This window comes from Pleuronectes platessa, chromosome 19 (genome assembly GCF_947347685.1).
Source record: "Pleuronectes platessa chromosome 19, fPlePla1.1, whole genome shotgun sequence".
Classification (NCBI taxonomy): Eukaryota; Metazoa; Chordata; class Actinopteri; order Pleuronectiformes; family Pleuronectidae; genus Pleuronectes; species Pleuronectes platessa.
The window spans coordinates 9,755,450-9,775,735 of NC_070644.1; the positions used below are offsets into that span (position 1 = coordinate 9,755,450).

General features: G+C 42.6%; 1 protein-coding gene across 1 annotated transcript in view; it reads left to right on the forward strand.

Annotated features, from left to right (window-relative positions):
- LOC128425385 (potassium/sodium hyperpolarization-activated cyclic nucleotide-gated channel 1) overlaps positions 1 to 20,286 on the forward strand; it is a 65,453-nt gene that overhangs the window by 23,922 nt on the left and 21,245 nt on the right. Inside the window, exons 3-4 of the mRNA XM_053411975.1 lie at positions 6,454 to 6,615; positions 17,177 to 17,395. Of these exons, the coding sequence (XP_053267950.1) occupies positions 6,454 to 6,615; positions 17,177 to 17,395 (381 nt within the window). The remainder of the gene's footprint in view (positions 1 to 6,453; positions 6,616 to 17,176; positions 17,396 to 20,286) is intronic.

A 20,286-nucleotide genomic window follows, 5' to 3' on the forward strand; every position in this document is an offset into this window, starting at 1 on the left:
GAGTTGCATCAACTGTCATTTTTTTAATTCTATCTGGAGTCATGTGCAACAGCCATCTACAGTAGATGTTAAGGGAGATTAGCCAAAACTCGTCTGGACCTAAAACACCTCTAAAAATTATCTCTGTTTGTGTCTGTGTGGGGAAAGGTTAGACTCGTGGGCTCGTCGGCCTGTAAACAAAAGACGAAATCTTGACCCGGAAATCCACTGTCTACACCGGAAGCCAAAAAATATTGTCCGAACCTAGTTGTGAATTCAATAGTCGATGGGTTCCGAGATCGAGATGTTTTATACAAAACATCCATCTATCTGTTATCTGTACTTCTTACCCTTTGAGGGCCATGGGTGGGGCTGGAGCCAATCGCAGCTGACATTGGGCAGGAGGCGGGGTACGTCCCGGACAGGCCGCCAGCTTATCGCAAGCCAACACACAGAGACAGACAGCGATTCCAATTAACCTAACCCTGATCTGCACTTCTTTGGACTGTGGGAGGAAGCCGGAGTACCAGGAATAAAAACCCATGCAGACACGAGGAGACCATAAACACACACAAAGACCTCGACCAAACCAGGATTCGAACTTGAAGTGTGTACCTGATGTGAAACGACCATGCCAACAACTGCAACATGTACAGAACACGATCAGCAAATTATACAGTACACTGAGGCCATGATCACACGTATACAAAATAATCAGTGGCTGACATTGACTCCCGGTTAACTTCCATCAGCACGAGCGAGGGGGGTGAATAAAACCTTAAACTGCGTAAGTGTGACTAATCCATAATACGGCAAATACTGCATAGTAATCATGCAGTTGCTTAGAAATAAATGCATTTTACTGGTAACACTAATGTCCTTAACCTCCTTCACTATTACTTCTTGGATACCACAGTGTGTTGGGCGTGTAAAGCAGAAGTACGTGCAGTGAAGACGTAATGACCTCCTCTTTCAAGAGTTGTGTTACATTAATAGATCTCCACTTGTTTTCTGGCAGTGCAAGGATCCCATCGATTACCACCTGCCTTTTAATTAAGTCTCTGCCTACAAATTACTGCCAGGCCTCATTACCCAAATGTGCTGCCTCTTTGCTAAAGATTCACTGCTTTTCAATGCAGGGTAAATCATTGTTTTGCCGTTTGTTTCTTTGACGTGATCCGGAGGGATGCCAAGTGGAGTTCCTGTTCATCTTGTGTCTGTGTTGTGTGCAGATTTGCAGACTGATTAGCTTGTCCGAGCATACACTACGCTGCCTGAAGCTCTGAAATAATGCCAAGGCTATTTATATTTATTTAATGCTGTACTATACATATATCAACATGATTACACATAGCACATTAGAGCAACGTGAATTGTGATTACTTCCAGCAAACTGCCTTTCTTTAGGGGAAGAGGGCGGCCACGGAAATGTATTTATGGAAATTGTCCTTTTTCAGATTTGTCCACGACAACAAATTATAAACTGGGAGATTCATTAAAAAACAACGCTTAAGAAGATGGAGAAAGAAGTAGAAGAAAACACTTTGCTAAATCCCAGTGAATTCCCCCTACATGATAATATGATTTTTCAAATCCAAGTTCAACTGTAATTTTGTGCTTAAGCAAAACCAGGAGAGAGATCCAGAAAGGAGATTTGCAAGACGCCGTTAAGCGGGAGAATTCCAGATTTTCCTGGAAGCAGTTTTGTCATCCTTCAATGTAATAGCCAGTGGTGGATTTAATCCCCTCAAATTAGTCCCTCGCTAATCCTCACTAACCTCGAACAGAGGTCACTCGTGTCCAATTTGAAGATGCATAAAGAGCACTTTGTAATTGCGTGTTCCAGGCCCACAGCTTGATGATGAGTAATTCTCCTGCATGCTCTTTTCTCCGCACATCAGATGCAAAAAGTCGAGTCTACAGAATACACACGCACACACACACACACACACATACACACACACACACACACACACACACACACACACACACACGTCAGCCTATCTGACAGCTGTGCTGTAGACCCGTTTAAAGTCAAAGCAAAACACATGTTGGATCACAATTGCGATTATCATACTCACACACTCACTCTCGTTCAAAGAAGTGTATGAAGCTCCTTTGTTCACGTCTCGTACTCCTCCATACTGGATTCTGATGAATGGACTGGGAAGGGCCAAATGTGACTGAGCGCTGCTCTGGCGAGACACAGCCGGCGTGTGACCTTGTGTGGCTATCACATCACATCTTGGCTGTTTGACTGCACTGTATTAGAGGATTATGTCGACCTCTGCCCCTGTCCCCGGTCAAACTTAAGCTTGAAGCACTTAATTCTAAGCCTATATTCTGCCCATGCCAGCTGTGAGTGATGGTGTTGCTTTTTGCTCCGTCAGTGCCTCCTATTTCCTGGAGTAAATATGCTGCATGATGGCTTATAGGGGCAGAGATCACTTAGAAAAAGCAAAAATCTGATCTTTAAATGCAGAGCTTGCTTGATTGCCTTTTTGGGACAATGTTCTGGAATATTGGTTTAATGTCACCCCCCTCCTCTCTGTGTATTTGTATTGCAAGCAGGTGAGTTTTACATGGCTCCGTTCAACCTGAGACACGCACGGGCAAAGTCTTGTTACTGCACAAACACTGGATACATGGATTAACACAAACAGATGGCCACAGTCCCTAAACCGAATCAACACACCGATAAAGGAGAAACACAGAGACACATCAGATCATAGAAATGCCAAATGATTCTGGGTCCTGCATGACAGCACATTGGAAGCTTAAACTACTGCTTCTCCTGAGCAGCAACCAATCAGAAGCCTTGAGTCTTGTTGCTCAACTTCAAAAATTGTCAATGGGCTTTGTTTCATAGTTTTTTGTTCTTCTGTATAACCAGGGTTGATGCTCCCAATATAAATTGATAATGGCCTCTTCAATCCCTCATAGCTGTACTGCTCTGCTGCGTAAATAGTTAATTTAACAGTGCATTGTGAGCCAGGATCTAAACTTCCTTCCTTTAATAGTTTTTGCAGTAAAGTAAGAAACGAGAAAGTAAGATGTTGATGAAAGTATTTATGATCAATGGAAACAGGTCTGATGCTCAGGATTTTTAAACAAAGTGGTAAAAACCCATTCTTTGTATTTCAAAGTAAATTTGCTACATGGCCAGATGGTTTTTATCTCAATAGATAACAGCAACTGAAACCTTGCATAGTTTAATTACCTCCCAATATATTCCTCCATCACAATGAAGGTTAACCTGTATAATCCTCTGGCCAGTGATCTCCACTCGGCCTGTCTATTATTAGGAGCGCTAATAATAGACCACTACCTTGTGGCTATACCTGCGGCCCCTAGCAGACTTTTTAAATGGACACCCCTGAAATACAAACCCAAACAAAGCCCACATCGCGCTAATGAGTTTCTACATCTTTCCCTCGCCGGCCTCGGTGACTCAGCGTGACCCCAAAGGTCGCTGAGGCCTCACAGCGAAGTGAAATAATCCCTGGAAATTTGCAAAATCCTCTGTAACCTTTTGAACACACACAACCTCCTCACTTGCTGCACCCCAATCCCAGAGCCCCCTTTGTTGTGGTATTTAAAATCTCACAGCAGTTTAAGGAGGATAAGTGCAGAGAAGCATTTGACCCTTTTCTATTTCTTGCCTGGTGTGAATCATTTTCAATCTAAAGAGGGAGCAAAGTGCCGCTCGCTGTCTTCCACACCTCAAACCCTCCAGGAATACGTAGTTGCCTTTTTGTCTTTCTTTTGTGTCTAGCTCTTTTCTTTCATGTCATCAAAATGGGATGAATGTGAAGACACACTCACAACCACACACGAAGAGAGAGAGAGAGAGACAGAGAGAGCGTTCTGCTAAATTAAGAATAAAGATGTAGGCAGCCATCCTGTACGCCAGTGGCTAATTTTAGCCCTTCAGGCCAGTGCACTGTTTCTCCCCGTGGATGAGTTGAGCCGTGGAGGGATCTGGGCCTCGGCTCAGCCTCTTGTTCTCTCCTCTGCTCTGCGCCTGGTCACTGTCCTTTGTGCAGAGAGGTTACGGAGCAGCCACAATGGACCGGGGTGGAGAGCTGTGGTATCAAAGAGCTTTTGATGGGCTTTGATTGGTGAATTTTGCAAACGCATTGGTGAGGCTGGATCAGAATTGTGCCCGAATATACCAAGTCCTCACTCAGGCCCTCTGTGTTTTTGAGAGTAGCTGCACTGTATGAGATGAGGAGGTGAGTAGCCTTTTCAATTGGGTCAGAGGTGCTCAATATTCCAAGTCTTCAGGTAAATAATCCCGAGGTTGAAAAAATAGCTGACGAGAAGAATAAGTGAACAATTAGAATGGCACCGAGTAGAGTGCATACAGCACCATCGTCAAGGCCAAACAACCCAACACAAAATAATTTGTCCGAAACAATAAAGTCTGTGCATTACTCTGATCAATTATTGAAAATGTTGCATCAAGTAAAACAAGTTCTTTATCTGCACCTTAAACTGCATCCCCACCAAAATGTAGAGGGATCTTGCAAGTTTGGTGTAAATCAGTTTGGTAGATTTGGCGTTATCCTACTAAACAAATCTCCTCGGCGAAGGTAATAAAATCAGAATTAAGATTGAAGACTTAATGTTCAATGTAGGTACTGCAGCTCATTTCATTTCTTTCTCAATTTCTCTTATATTACCTCTGCTAAAGAGGTTATGTTTTAACCTCTGTTGTTTGTTTGTATACAGGATTACGTTAAAACAACTAAATGGATTTCAACAATCCATGGTAGAAGGATGTGCTATGACTCAGGGAAAAATCAATAAAACTTTGGTGCACATCTGGATCAGAGGGTGAATCCAGGAACGTTTTTGTCATTTTCCCTAAAATTGTAAGATGGGATGTTTTTCAACATTTTCGTTAATTTCTCTGAGAAAAAAATCTGGCATAACTAGGAGACCGATATTTACTGTTGGGCCTCGGTGGAGGTATGTTCTCTGCTCAGTGCCATTCTAGCTTTAGTAAGTATTTCCATAAGAGGTAATTGAACGTAAATTAAATGAACGTAAAGGCCTGTGTGACCTCAACACCCCTAAACAACTCTAACACTGATTTAAAATCTTATAGGACAAGAAGTACACAATTTCTCCCTCTCTATAAGTCTTTTTTGACATTGCGGCGTCCCACTCTCCAATCACTGCAAACTATTATGAGTAGATCACAAGAAATGGAAAGCCATCAACTTAAGTACCTGCGACCTCTCATTCAAGAAATTGGCCAATGGGTCAGGTTTATTATGCAAAACCCATCAATCAGGGACCATCTTCTTTTTCCATATATAACTTTGGAAGGAGAATCGAGCTTCAGCGTGAGGATGATTGTGGAATAACTTACCTGGGAAGAAGTAATGGATTTCACATGCTAATGGGAGACTCGTGAATTAGCGCCAATTCTCTTTGCCCAGTTACAGTGTAAATGAAACGGCTTCTCAACGCAGATATGGTTACTCATCCTGCTGATGACTTTCTATTCTGAAAACTTCCTGCAGTGATTAAACAGCCGACCGAGTGGTTTCACTCGCCCCAGAGCGCCGGCATTTAAAAAGAACACCCACTTTGTGGCTGATTATTCCAGAGGTCTGCACACTCTCTGCATCGTTTAGCATTTCATTCTCTCCACATTACCTCCTCTGTGCTGTATGTGTGTTTCCTACACTGGGTCTGTGTGTTTTGGACAGCAGCCATTTTGGATTATGAACAGTCTGACATTTGTGAATGCAAGGATGCAAGCGTATAAACACACACACACACTTTCACACACATGGCTACAAGCACAAAAGCACGCTATGCCTCAACTTACAAGTGAGGTTATACCATTATGAACTTTTTAAGGCTTAATTTAGCTGCAGAAAGATATGTCTGTTTGAAACCATGCAACTGCCACTACCCACTTACTTCCATGCATCCATACTGGCATGGCTGTTAAGCAATCCATCCACTAGAGGGCGATCTTGAGGCAAGAAAAGCGCAAAAAGCGTCCACCTGTGCTTTTGTAAGGGCAAAACATCATCATATAGCTGCCCGTAGTTTATTACCAATTTGCTTTCCACCATCGTTGATATTCCTTCCTCGTGCCCAGTGGTCATCTTGATTGAACTATTGGCTACCCTGCCTCCCCCCCACTTGTGATTTCCAGTGGTATACAGTTCTGTTCCGTCCATAAGATTTCAGAAGAAGTGAAAAGAGGAAATGAACACAGAGCACGGACAGAACTGACTGTTCCCATATAGTTGGGGATAAATGAACCTTTAAGAGTTTTTTTCAATCTGTTATATAGTTTTGGGTTTAATTTTGTGTCTCTGAAATACCAGATTCTGAGAGACACCATTTAAACCAGTGTGTGACTGTATGACTCCAGTTCGAATGTATGATCAGAAACACTGACGAGGTCTAACCGATGTCCCTCTTTCTCTCTTTTCTCTCCGGCAGATTTTCCATATGACCTATGACCTGGCTAGTGCAGTGGTAAGAATATTTAATTTGATAGGGATGATGCTGCTTCTGTGTCACTGGGATGGCTGTCTACAGTATCTGGTGCCGCTCCTCCAAGACTTCCCTCCCGACTGCTGGGTGTCCCTAAATGGTATGGTTGTAAGTATTACCCACTCTTCTCCTTTGTTTGTTATTTTGGGAAATGGGAATATAAAATGTATGTGATGGTGGAACTGTCTTCTTATTGACCAGTCACTAAGCCCCCGCACGACACAGTGAGTTACTTTTGCTTAGCCTGTCCAGCTCTTTGTTCTTGTCCCACACATATTGAGTTTACAATAGTAACAGTGGCAGATTCACCACTTGACATTCTTTAAAATGTATGAGACGGCAGGTCTTCGATTATAAGAAACAAAAGCAGGATTCAAATTTCCTGCCGGCAATTTTGGTTATTGTTTAGAAGATATTCAGTTGAGCTCAGGCGAGATTGGCTTGATCTTATAAACTACTCATATAAAACCTTATCCTGTCAACTTTTTATAATTCTTTTGAAAAGTCCCCCCCCAATCAAACTCTTTAATGAAAAGTATTGCTCCTACTAGAACCCCGTGTACTCTGGAAACATATGCAAAGATAAACCTTCTTTCATAAACTGCAGAGTCACTGTGTATGGTCGGGTTTACTGACCAGTCAATGTGTGTGTATACTTTATACGGGGGGGGGGTTGTTCTCTAGGTAAGTACATTCAGCTTGAGGAAATAAATCAAGAGCTGAAAGGGCAATCAACCACAAGCGAAAACAGACTTAAGTTATTGTAAAATATTTAAAGAAAGGGATCAAAATCAGCCTCTTTGCTCTGCATGCATTTGAATAGGTAATCAAATCGAGCTCTCACTCAAGTCTGAATGATTATGAGTGCACATCAGTCTGTATATAAATAGAGTAGTTCAGCTTCAGGCGACAGGAAAAAGAAAACATGTAGTCTACATAAAAACAATGGAAGTCCAGGAACACCTGCATTGAAGCATCTGAATTGGATCCGCAGCTCGGCTGTGCACAGAGCACCGCAGGATAACACGCGTCTCAGATGATACACCTGTCAGCCCAACTGCCATGATTATGGAGAATCTGTAGACGAGAATAACAGCACCAGCCACTCACTCCCCGCTCGTCACCTGTTACAGCTTCTCCTGCCACAGCGCCTGGTGAACAATGATGGGAACACAGCTAACAGCGAGTCTAAAGAGTGACGGCTTGATATGGAGGTCACAGCCGGAGTTCAGCCTGGAGTGGAGTTTAAAATGAGCAAAGACTGAAGATGCAGTGTTTTCTCCAGTAGCTGTAGGTGCGAAAGAAGAAAAGGCTCAGGTTATAATGAGCATTTTTAAAAATAGTGTTTCAAAAATCTGTAGATAAAAATACCATAGACAAAAAGTAGGATCCGGTGAGTTCCATGACATGTTGAGGTGTGGACACAGGCGCGGTGTTTTGTTTTCATATGCTATCTAATTTGGAGCGCGCGGGGCTATAAATAAGAATTGCAGGCACATTTCATCAGGGACATTGTTGCAGGTACATTAATGTTCCGCCAAACTACAAAGAAAAAACACTGAAGCCTAACGAGGCACCGAACAGGACAACAGTAGAGCTGCTTCCTTTCTACCTGTGCAAAAAGCAGCGTAAACAACAGAACATGATGATTCCCACAACGCCGTCTCACACGTGCAGCTGTGAACAGAGAATAGAGCTGAATAAAACCGATCAATAAGTCTGCACGAAAAATATTGAACTTGCATACATGTTTATGTAAATAGCAAATATAGCGGCCTGACTTTCTAAGGATCAAAAACAGATAAACAAAACCCCTCCTGCGTTGAGTGGATTGTGAGGGAAATATGGAATAAGTTATTTCAATAAAGTGTTTCCCATTAATAATCTCAGACTTTTTGTGGCCCACCATATTCTAAATGGTTGCATGATAAACCAAACATGTTTATCTCTCAACAACATAAGAGATCTCTTGCTTGGGGAATTGTACAGCGCTGTTTACCGGGTGCTAGCTCGTGCGCTCGCCCATAAAGTTGCTCCTGTCCACGCAGACAGTCGGCGCTCACACGTTCAGCTGCAGCTGCACACGTACCTGCAGGAGGCATGTGATGCACGCTCTCTCTCACAGGAAAACTTGTCTTTCACTCTTCAGTCTGTGAACCTCTCACTCACAATCTGTTGCATATGACGGCCATTCAATGAATAAACGATGGAGGGGAAAAAAGTGAATCAGAATTCCTGCATTCGCCCATTTATTCAGAGCCGCTTGAAATTATAGTAGATCATTATCTGACCCATATCGCATCGTTCCATCAAGTGTTCTGTAAGTCTTTCTAGTTATTATTGTATAATCCTGCTTAATAACAGATGGAGCTCTCTTTCCTAACTTAGTCTTATTTAAAATGTTCTATTATATTTTATTCTTTACTTATTAATACCTTGTCTGTTACTGTTTCCTCGTATATTTCACTATTCCCTTTTTGCTGCTTCTAACACAGTACATTTCCCCTTAGTGGGACTAATACAGTATTATCTTATCTTACAAACAAAGTGAAAACCTCCATGGTGAAGGTAATAATGATTATATATGATTTAACTATTTATTTGACCGTATTAATTGGTTAGAGGTTAAATGTTTAATTATTAAAATCCATAATGAATATTTTATTAGATTTAGTTCATCAATATTAGTCAATTTGATGTCTTGTTCTCCTAAAGAACAAGTGATGCTTTATTGAACTTGTCAGATTTATTTCAATTATCTTTGAGCTTATTTGTGCCAATTTACAATGTACGAAAGATTGATCATTTCTCTGCCGACAATATTAGATAAAAGTCAAAGACTATCATATTAAGTTGTCGATAGTTTTAAATCCTTGCAAGCAGAATGCAAAAACTAACGTTATCTGGATGAAGAGCGGGCAGCTGCCTCCGTCTCCCTTGGCCTCACACTGGGTCTGGGTCTGCAGCTGCCTGTACCCGTCTCTTCACTGAGAGGACAGGACGACTTGACGTGGTGGAATGATTTAAGTAGCATGAAAGCAAGAAGCGCTCCCTCTGCAGAAGTGCACTGCAGACTGACTGAAGAAAAATAGCTATATGACGTTCAAGGGGCAGCTGAAAGTACACAAACTGCATTTCTTTTTCTCTATTAAAAAACGTTCACAGCGAGTGTCAAATCTTGACCCCCCCCCCCCACACAGAATGTTGCTTAGTCTGACTGTTTCGGCTCTCTGTTCTTTCTGAGCTGGGGTCAAACTGACTGCGGCTGCTGCTCCCACAGCAATGTGAGGGTGTATGGTGTGTGCAGGCCTCCTGGGCGATGCTGATTGTAAATGCTCGCCCGGGGAACTCTTCTGCCTTTTCGATCCCCCCCCGCCTCTCTCTCTCTCTCCAACTCACATCCCTGCGCTGCACGTGCACGCTGACTGCTCAGAGGCATCAGATTGGAGGTGCAAATGTCAGCTTCCCTAAACATCCCCGCTCTGCTTCCCCCTCTTATCCTCTATTTGACTTGCCCAACACCGACATGCATGTGTTATTCATCCGAACAGACGTTGTCAATCTCTGCTTGCATTGAAATGAATTTGCGCTGATAGAATTTCCCACGTTAACGATCACAGTTGTAATAAAAGCCAATCTGAAGGCAGCCCTCATGTTGTCTATCTCCCCTGGGATCGACATTTCTCTGGATCCATATTAACAGCTTCTACTGCTTCGATAAATTCTTCTTCTTTTATGCAAAACAATGGCAATTGTGTAAAACAGGAAATTCAAAATGGGAAATCGGAGCAGGAAATGAAAACAGAGGAAGTCCAACAGATACGACATATCACAAAAACCTGGGATACATCAAATCTGAAAGCAATTTATGGAAATGTCCTGATCGCTGTCTGTATTGATTTCTCCCCAATTTCTGTGGAAACCGTCACGAGGTTCTGGAGAATCTTCCCTTTCAAAAGATCCACAATAAAAAAAGATAGTGACGAAAATATGAATTAGCTGAAAGCCCACATGAGACACATCGGCGTTAAAAGCTATGTACATATAATTAGTGCTGTATGTCAGCTGATGAGTGGCCAACATAGTGTTACTGACCGTGATGTGGTAGGATGAGCGATTTGTGGTTACGCTTCCCTGTGGACCCCCCCCCCCCCGTGGTGAAGTCTGTGCTTACTGGGTTCTGGTAAATTCAAAGTGAAAAGCCCGAGCCACACGTGGGATCGCTCCTCTCACACCATCACAATGCATTAGCCTTCATAAGCAAAAAACAGAAGTCTTGATAAGATATCGCCCCCTTTCTATTTACCGCAGGTACAAACACATAAGGTCATCATCTGACAGGAGAGCGCCTGGTTGCTGAAGGTTACGTCTTTCAGCTGCGTTCGCTCGGTGACGACTTAAAATTCAGAATGCGTCATGTGTTTTTTTTCTTCCCTCGGTGTTGTTGGCGCTATACTTTCTTTCTCCAGCTGTGAGAAGAGGAGTGGGGCCCATCGAGGTCTGCAGATACTGCTGAGTGGTGCAGTACAGGGTGTAGGGCCGTTATCTGCTTGACTAATGGCCCGAGAGTAGCTTCTTACTCTTTAGAGGCCGCATTTACCTAATCACCACACAAGATAATGCTCGCTGTCGCTGTGTCAGCTCGGGTGAGAGGGCGCTGGGTTGTTTGCTTTTGTCTGCAGGTACAGTAGAAAGATATAGCGTGTTTTCAGAGTGCTCGTGTGCTTATACTGTTTCTGTCCACGCTCGTGTTAGGATAGAGACATGTGAGGAGGATTAATATTCCGGAGAGTGCCAGAGAACAGACGGGCCGATAGTATAGAAAAGAAAAGCCTTCCTAACCAGGCACAGCTGCCCTTCAGCATCAGTCACCCTTTCCAGCCTCTTTTATCTGCGGACCACCCACTACTTACCCGTGCCTTTCTTCCCAAATCCCTGAATGAGTCACATCCAACAGCCTGGCTCGGAAATCAGTTATGAAATAATCAAACTTCTTTTTTTCTCTCTCTCTCTCTTCTATCTCCTTCAAAAAGGAGACAATCTAGGTTCCTGTCTGTAAAATTCAAGGCAGCCATTGGGATTGTTGTGAAAAGCACTTCTCCCCGGCTCTTGAAGTGGTGCGGATTACACACGAGGGGTTGGCGCTGTGTTTCTTTGTTGAGTGGGTTATTTACCCCTCAGCCTCAGAGTCCTCACATACGATAGAAGGGTTTAATAAGAGTTGTCGGGTTTCGGTTTATTCAGAAACGCAGGTGTTTTTTCCTTCAGGCTCATTGAGATGGAACTCGGTATTGAAAGACACCAAGGAGGTTCTGCTTTCATCTGCGTTTGTTTGTCTGTCAGTTAGTTAGCAGATTACCACTAACATTGATGGAAGGATGGGTCAGAGTAGAGCCCATCAATTGATGCAGATCCGAATCGAAGGATGGATCAGGATTTAATTTTCTTTGCGAAAAAGGGCGTTTTTGCAACTTTCTCACAGATTTCTCAGAAAACACTTCACGAATCTTGATGAAAATAAAACCCGGCATGTTAAGAAGACAGATAGTTTTGCAATTTGGTGCAGATCCAAATAAAAATGGGGATCAGGTGAAGTTAAATGTGGTTTCGTAAGGGGACTGTTGGGTCTCAGAGGACGTATGTGCCTCATTTCCAAACATGTACCTTGCTGAGTTTAACCTTTTCTGATTGAGGATATGCTAATCAGTGAACATGGCTGCTGCAGATTTGTTTGCCAATATTGATTGAGAAATGGAGAAGTCATTTGTCTTTTCAGAATGTCATTCTTTATTCATTCATAACCCTTCAGAGGCAGTTGAAACAAAGGGACCTCCAGGGTTGAAAAGTTATGGAATAGATTAAGTGTAAGGATCGGAAAATCACAGAAGAACATGTTTGAAAAGACTTTGCATGCCACAAACTGAACAGACAAGAAGAGCTGAAACACATTGTTGAGTAAACGATCGACAGAAAATGAATAAGCAAATTTTTTGATGCAAATTTGTTGTCACGTTTCAAGCAAAACTGCGACTCAGATGTGAGAATTTGAACAAACACAAATGGCTTTTTAGTTTTGCACTGTTGGTCGGACAAAACAAGAAATTTCAAGATGGTCATTTTCTGAAATTTTGTTAATTAAATCAAAACAATAAATTGCATAACTATAGTGGTTATTCCAGCCCTACACCAACAAACCATAATGCAATGCTTGAGCAGTCTGTTCCCAAGAAGGATCCTTTAACGCTTCATGGCCAACTTAGTGTTTGCTACGCACGCATGGCTGCTAACCCCTTCACTTCAACGCTCATGTGTTCAAAGGCTGCTGTGCCTTCTGTGCCCTTCCAGGGAGAACAGCTTGTATGTAATGTTTGATTATGTAATTGAAAAATTCATGTTGTCCGCCGCGTTCGTTTTCCGTGCACAGGACAGCTTGTGGGGCTTTAGAGAGTTGTATGATTGAGAAATTTAAACCATCAATCCAGACGTTTTCAAATGGAAATAAAAAAAAAGTATAGAAATCTAAAATGCATTGTATGACACTCTCTAAAGTTGAATTTCCATAAGAAAATGAAAGCCAATGTAGCTTCCGATGTTGCTGCAGGGAAACTAGGACAACTAATGAATCACTGAGCATTCGTGGGAGTGCAGATGGGATTTTTGTATTTTGAAGTACGAGCAGGGCTGTTTGTCGGGGGTCAAACTGTCCGTTGCAGCCGCGCATTACTTCCTGTTAGCCTCAGAGTTGTTCGTCGGTGTCAACAACAACCGACGCCTCTGGGTCACACTCGGAACTGGGACGCCTGTGAATCATCGATTGCCTCCGTGGTCACATCACCAGTTACATCTTGTGTGAGAAGACTGTCGGAGGCACGATGTTGTGATTATGCACAAGCACACAGTCAAGCGGCTCGGTCCAATTACAGAAACTTATAAGCTGTTGATTTTTTACAATGATGTGGGACGCAATTAGTTTGAATGCGTGTAATAGTGACGTCTGTGAGTTCCACAAATGAAACAAAGTAAGAAAGATGAATATGCAGAACGTGAGGCCACTTGTTTTGCTGCATCGGTGCTTGATACATTTTTTTATCATATTTACAACAACTCTGGAGGAACCAAAGACATCTGATGTGTCAGTCACATTCATTAAAACAAGGGAAATATGTGAGGGGAAAGTGTATTTTCAGCAATGACTCTTGCTTCCCAAAGGACAGAAGGCTATACAGTAATTCTTTGAATAAGATATTTCATTTGAGCATACTGAAAATGCAAGTGTATGTTTGGATGCTACGATCCTAATGAAGTGCACCAGACCTGCATGTGAGGCACTTGCTGTGGTGGCAAAGGGTATAAAAGACATTCAAAGGATAAAACTCAGAAACTATAAAAAACATAAACAGAAAATATGATTCAACTATGTTAACAATGGTTTCTCTTTCTCACAGTCTGACAAAAAGTCTGACAACTGATAAATTAATCACAACTCGGGTTAACAACCAACACTGATGCATTCCTTTGCTGAATGGAGAGAATAATAAATTAGGCCTGAAAGTTGCTGAAACCGTTAGTCAGAGAATCAAAGGAAATATGATTCAGTAAGTATGTTTGCAATTGATTCATTGTTGCCCTTATTTTTCAAGGGAAAATGCCAAACATTCACAAGTTCTGATTTTCCATTGTGAGTATTTGCAAATTCACTCTGTTATTTTGTGATATCAAACTGATTATAAGAATGTCTTTAATATTCATCATTTTCATTAACCAAACCTTTAAAAGCTAGGGCTGGTAAAAATGTAAAGTAAGAGCAGGTTATATGCAACAGATAAATCTCATCCCCTTTATTGGAATGCTTGAGAAAGCTGCACTCAAAACAACATGGACACACAATGACTGCATTACAATCCTGCGAGGGCCAAAGACATCAGGTTTATTTTATTTTAAGCTATCTGTTCTTGAGGACGACCCCTGTTATATCCATTTGTCTGAGCTCCGAACACGTACAAGGACACACAGTGAAAAAAGTGCAGTGACTCACTCCAGCCTACCTGATATTATGTAGTGAATTCTCTCTTCCACCCACACTAATATGTCAAGACAAAGCGTCTGCAGTTTTGCTCAATGAGAGGTCGCCCACTGTCTCAACCCACACAGGCTAAATGTACAAATGTGGAGGGACACCCTAAGGTTCATGACCTCACAAATGGCATTTGTTCCAGGGACACGCTCTGGTGCTTTTTTTCTCCTCTCTCAGTGGATGATTTTGTACCAGAGTAAAATAATAGATATTCACATGCGGTAACTCCAAATATCTTCATTCTAGTTCATACTATGGAGAAAAAACGTATTCATGGCACTTGGGGAAGAAAAGCATAGTGATAGCAAAACTATCAAAGCAAACAAACTGGGCTCAAAGTCTGCAGGTATAAATCTGATTTATACGAAGCAGCTAATTAGATTGGACGGTGGAATTGTTTTTCGGTCATCCATTGGCTGTAAATTTACTCATTTACTAAATCCTAGTTGACTTATTTCCTGGAGGAGAGCAGAACGGAGAGGGGCATGACGAATGGAGACAGTGGTGCATCGTGGAGCACGTGAAACTATGTCAGACAGAGAATCACTATGTTTTCAATAGGTCTCTTTTTTCTTTTGTTGGCTGTTCTGTTTTGAGTGAGGTATATTTTCGGTATGGAACGCTTCCTGAGCACGTCTTGTTCACGGGGAGTGGAGGTTTTGGAGGAGTCAGCAATTTGGCTATACGGCTACAAGGCCTGTACCGGAGAGCCGTTGCCTTTGTCTCGAGATTGGGACTTACTGGGTTTTTGCACGTCCCCGGAGAAAAAGCACACTTTCACATTTGACGTGTACTGTATTAATGAGGAGGCTAAATCCTGCTCCCACTCCTAGACATGATTTCTCCTCAGGCTGAGGCCAACGATAAAAGTAAGTCTGGAAATATTTGAAATTGTTGTTGAAAAGGCAGTACATTTCGTAGGCAGTGATTACTTAATGCACAGTAAAAAGGCAAAAAGTTGTTTTATAAAGAGTGAAGGCCTTGCCTAAAGGCTGGGATGTGCTAAAAAACAGACTCATACAATGAGACGCATCTGAAGGCAGAAGTGTTTATAGCCTCTCACAAAACAGGGAGACAAGCCTGGCGGGGTGAGATGCAATAATCATTCAAATGGGGACAACAAAGCACCCGATTGGACAATGTCCACTCTGAGGCATTCATGTTGTGATGCAGACATCTGCACAAAAGAAAACTGTCTGTAGTCATGTATACAAAGAGAGCTTGAGGGTAGGGATGTACAATTTGAATATTTTTTCCTACCAATATCCAATTCTCAGTAACCGATTATTTAACTTGAACTGATTAAGTTAAAATATGATATAATGGTCTGACAGATAAAAAAAATACCAATGCAGCGTCTTTTTTAAACAAGGGCTTAATTTTAACACGTGCAAACAGCATAAACAGTAGGAACACACACACTTCTGTCACAGTCAGGAGAAATCCAGTCACTTCGCCGCCCGGTGGAATGTCACGATTCGACCACCACTTTGCTTGAAGCAGATCCTCTCACTACTTAATGTAGGATTAACCCCTAAGGACTCAACATCTGTGTATCTGGTCAAAGAAATAACACAACTCTACAACTGTGTGGTCCCCTTCAGGCAATCTATGCCCGGGAAGTTGCCTGTAATTTCACATTCACATCCATAAGTCCTACTTCCCCAGGATTAGGGTCCATGTTGTCAAGCTTCAGAGCGAGCGACTGTTGAGATTCTTCTGAAAGGACTTAGTTTGATTAATGAGGAGTCAACAATAAGATCAACCCAGCTGGACACAGACAGATAACAAGGGCGTCATGAACCCGGCTCCAGATATTGTTATGTAGTTGAAGGCGCACATGACGCCATGACTTTGCGAGGAGAACGCACGCCGCGAACGATAAAAGGAATTCTTTCACTGGGTGCTAATCACTTCCCTCCTTTTGTGACAAAGAGCTGATGAAGCGAGTCGCTGGTGACTGACTCACTTCCGCAGGGTAGACGCTCATACAGCCAAGCTGGTATGTTACATGACTGTCAGCTCCGAATCCTCTGACGGCCGAAGTCTGCGAGTCTGTTCCTGCCTCCAATTCACACAGAATTACAACACATATGAAAAATAGACCTGAGAGAGCGGACACAATCAAGCCTCTTGCTTCCACGGGCCACCCACTGTTAAGTAGGCCCTGGGCTTTTTGGGAAACGATGCCTCAGACTTCATTAAATAATGCAAGTTTGGCTGCTCTGTACGCACTTGAAACAAACATGAACTTGTTCCCACCCTGTGGCGAACGGAAAAACAAACGAGGCCTGGTACATCCGGGCAGAGGGAGAAAAATAATGTGACGTGCAGAAGGGCCGAGGGCAGAGCGAAGGAGGAGGCAGAATAAGAGGAAGGTAGAAAGTTCATTCACTGAGTGAGGGCATTAGGCTTGAGGCATGGAGAGTGTGCTGGCAGAATGTTTGGTAGAGGTTCAGTGATCCATCAAAGGGAAGCCAGTCTTTCCACTCTGCCTGCCGGAGAACCTTCCCTCTCTGCTTCGCCTCACAGTAACTCCCCCCACTCCCTCTTTGTCTCCCCCTCTCTCTCTCTCTCTCTCTCCATCTTTTACAGAATGTGTCCTGGGGTAAGCAGTACTCTTACGCCCTCTTCAAAGCAATGAGCCACATGCTGTGCATCGGGTATGGCGCCCGGGCACCCGTTAGCATGTCTGACCTGTGGATCACCATGCTGAGTATGATAGTAGGCGCCACGTGCTACGCCATGTTTGTGGGTCATGCTACCGCCCTTATCCAATCACTGGACTCCTCGCGCAGGCAATACCAGGAGAAGGTAAGATCCATGCAGTGACACACATTCCAACGTGTAATACCTGAGCTAGAAAAGGGGAGGAGCTTAGGTTTAAATGAGATGCATGATTATGGATGTTGATAAGAAAGAAGAAATCCTTTCAAATCGAATCTCCATATTGTATGTGGGTCTCGTTCCTTTAAACTACAGAAAATCCTGCTCATTGGAGCTGGACTTGAATAAATTAGGTCTTCTCTCAGTGGCCCTGTGGACCAATGGGTCGAGTGCTCACGGATCACGATATCCGGGGCGCGACCGGGAAAGAGGATTTTCTCCCCCCAAGCAGATCACACAGGGCCGATGGGGTGAGGAGGTCTGTGACATGACGAGCCACCTCACCGCCCTTGTACTGCCAGCGAACACATTTCATTCTTCCTTCTTTTTTTTTGCATAGAGAGTGATTATCCAGCATTTCAGCCTAGCCACCATCTGTGATCCCGCTGAGGGGCATGGGCAATTCCCCAGAACACACGGCCATGACTGATGCTCAGTGTGCTCGCACGCGAGAACCCGAGTTTGACCCCCCCAAACTTTCCCTGTGCTTGTGCTGCAGAATACAATGTACATATGCATTGTAGTGCGGGGATTATAGCTCTCGCATGGTATATCTAGATCCGCTTAAAAGGAAGAGCGGATCTAGGACTTATGCAATAGCAAAGATGATGTAGGTTTGGTGGATTGATCCATCCATGTAAACAGTTTTTACTATAAGTTATGTGTCAAAGGAACCAGTGCTTCTGATCATTCAAGGCCACAGAGTCAAGTAAAAGGGCAATAAACAGAAATCAGGAGGAATAATAAGTTGTGGTTGTGGAGTCATGTTAAGTTTGCTTTTACAAAGTGTTAAAGATGACACAATGAGCAAGAAAATGAAACTACATCAATGCCAATACATGGTTAATTGTTAACAATACTTTTTAAACATATTCCTGCTCTTGCATTTTGAGGACTTGCCGATTTGCTCCCTATTCCAAAGGAAACAAATTCAGAACAAGTTCAGTTTCACCTTTTACAAAGTCAAAATTTGCTGCCCTCATCCATGGCGGATTAATTTGACCAGTTTCAATATTCTCTGAAATTGCACAGACAAAAATAACCAACAAATTATTCTATTATAAAAAGAATCCTTAGGTGCAGTGCTTAAATTAATGTATTCAGGCTCTGGGTGGTTGGGTACAAAAACAAAAAACTCTGACAACAATGTTCATCATCCATTAATCCATTGATCTTTTTCTCAGCTAATTGTTTTGTCTTTTTAATGACACAGAATGCTGGAAAAATACCATTTAATTTGTATCAACAGGTTAAAACAACAGTGGAAAATCATCACATTTGGATAGAATCAACCAATGAATAATATGCATGTTTGCTTAACTCATATTTGTTTGACTGATCATTTCAACTCTACAAAAAATGAATGGCTAATAAAGACAATAGTTGCAGCTCTGTTATCGCTATGCCCACACACACACCAGCGCAGGCTAGACAAAGTACTCAAAGTTCTGGTAAAATCATTTATCTGTTTTAAATGTTCTCTACAGTAAAACCATGGCCTGATCTTGCATCCCACTCCTATTGTCAGATCAATCTGGAGAAACCATGCTTATGTTTTACATGGCACTTAAAACTCTACAAAGCCACCCACAATTCAGCCAACCAGACTAATCTGGTCTACTGAAGACGTTAACGTCAGTGAGCTCATGCCTGGAACGCTGATTACTCAATTTCATTGCTCCGTGACAGACTCAATTTCAGCCTCACAGCGATCCCCAGCAGGTCTAGTCTGTAAATCAGCTGCTGATTTAGACTGAACTGACAGCAGATCAGGAAGAAGCCAATGCAAACATGTCAAGTACATATATGTATTAAATTCACAGTAAAGGGATTTCTTCATAAGCAGGTTTTTATCGGGATTTGAACATTTTAATATTGATTTGAAACGGGTGTCCCAGAAAATTCCACGGAAAATGAATGAGCGCAGGTCGCCCACAGCGAACTCTTTAGCCGTTCGAAGTCACCCTTTGAATTAGTGACATGTCTTTTGCTCAGTATGTGAATTACATCTGCTTCACAGCAAATCTTCTTAATCTACATCCCACTTTATCCATTGAACATCTCCCCAGGCATTGAACTGACAACTCTGAGGCTGCGAATGCCATGTTCCTGTTAACGGAGCCCCAGTGTGTAGCCAGATCCAGCTAGCGCTGATTTGCTGCATGGCCGTGCATATCGGTGGAGCAGGCCAAGGAGCAGCAGGGATGGGTTGAGGCTGCTCAGCCTCTAGTCATCACATCTATCACTGCCACAGCTGGGGGGCTGGGAACAGGCATGGAGACTGAGGGAGGGAGGGACGTCAGAAGTGAGCCCAGGACAGAGATGTTTATTAGAAGGACACGAGATGATAAAGGAGCTGAGAGAATGAATCTTGTCGATATATGAGTCCTTCGAGTAGTTTTTATCGGAGAAAACAGGTAACATGATGAAGGCCTTAAAATATGGAAGGAAATGCACAAAGATAAAGATATCAAGAGGGAGGAGATTTAGAGAAGTGGTTGGTGTGTGTGGAAGGAAATTAGGGTGTAAAGCAAGACATGATCTGTGCCTGCTTTCATGCCCCGGTGCTGAATCACTGTGATCCAACATACAGCTGCAAGTCATTCATGTCAAAGTTATTTCAGATATGTTCCGGCCGAGTCCTGATTCATACACAGGCTTTAGAGTCTAATGTTAACCTGCTTGTTTGCTCTGGAATAATGTCCTGGTTAAATTCATGTCAATGAAATTTAAGAGTTTCCATCAGTCTCAATATTTTAGACTGTAATAAATAATACGAGCAGCCATGATTGAAGAAAATTGAAAAAAAAATAGCTTTT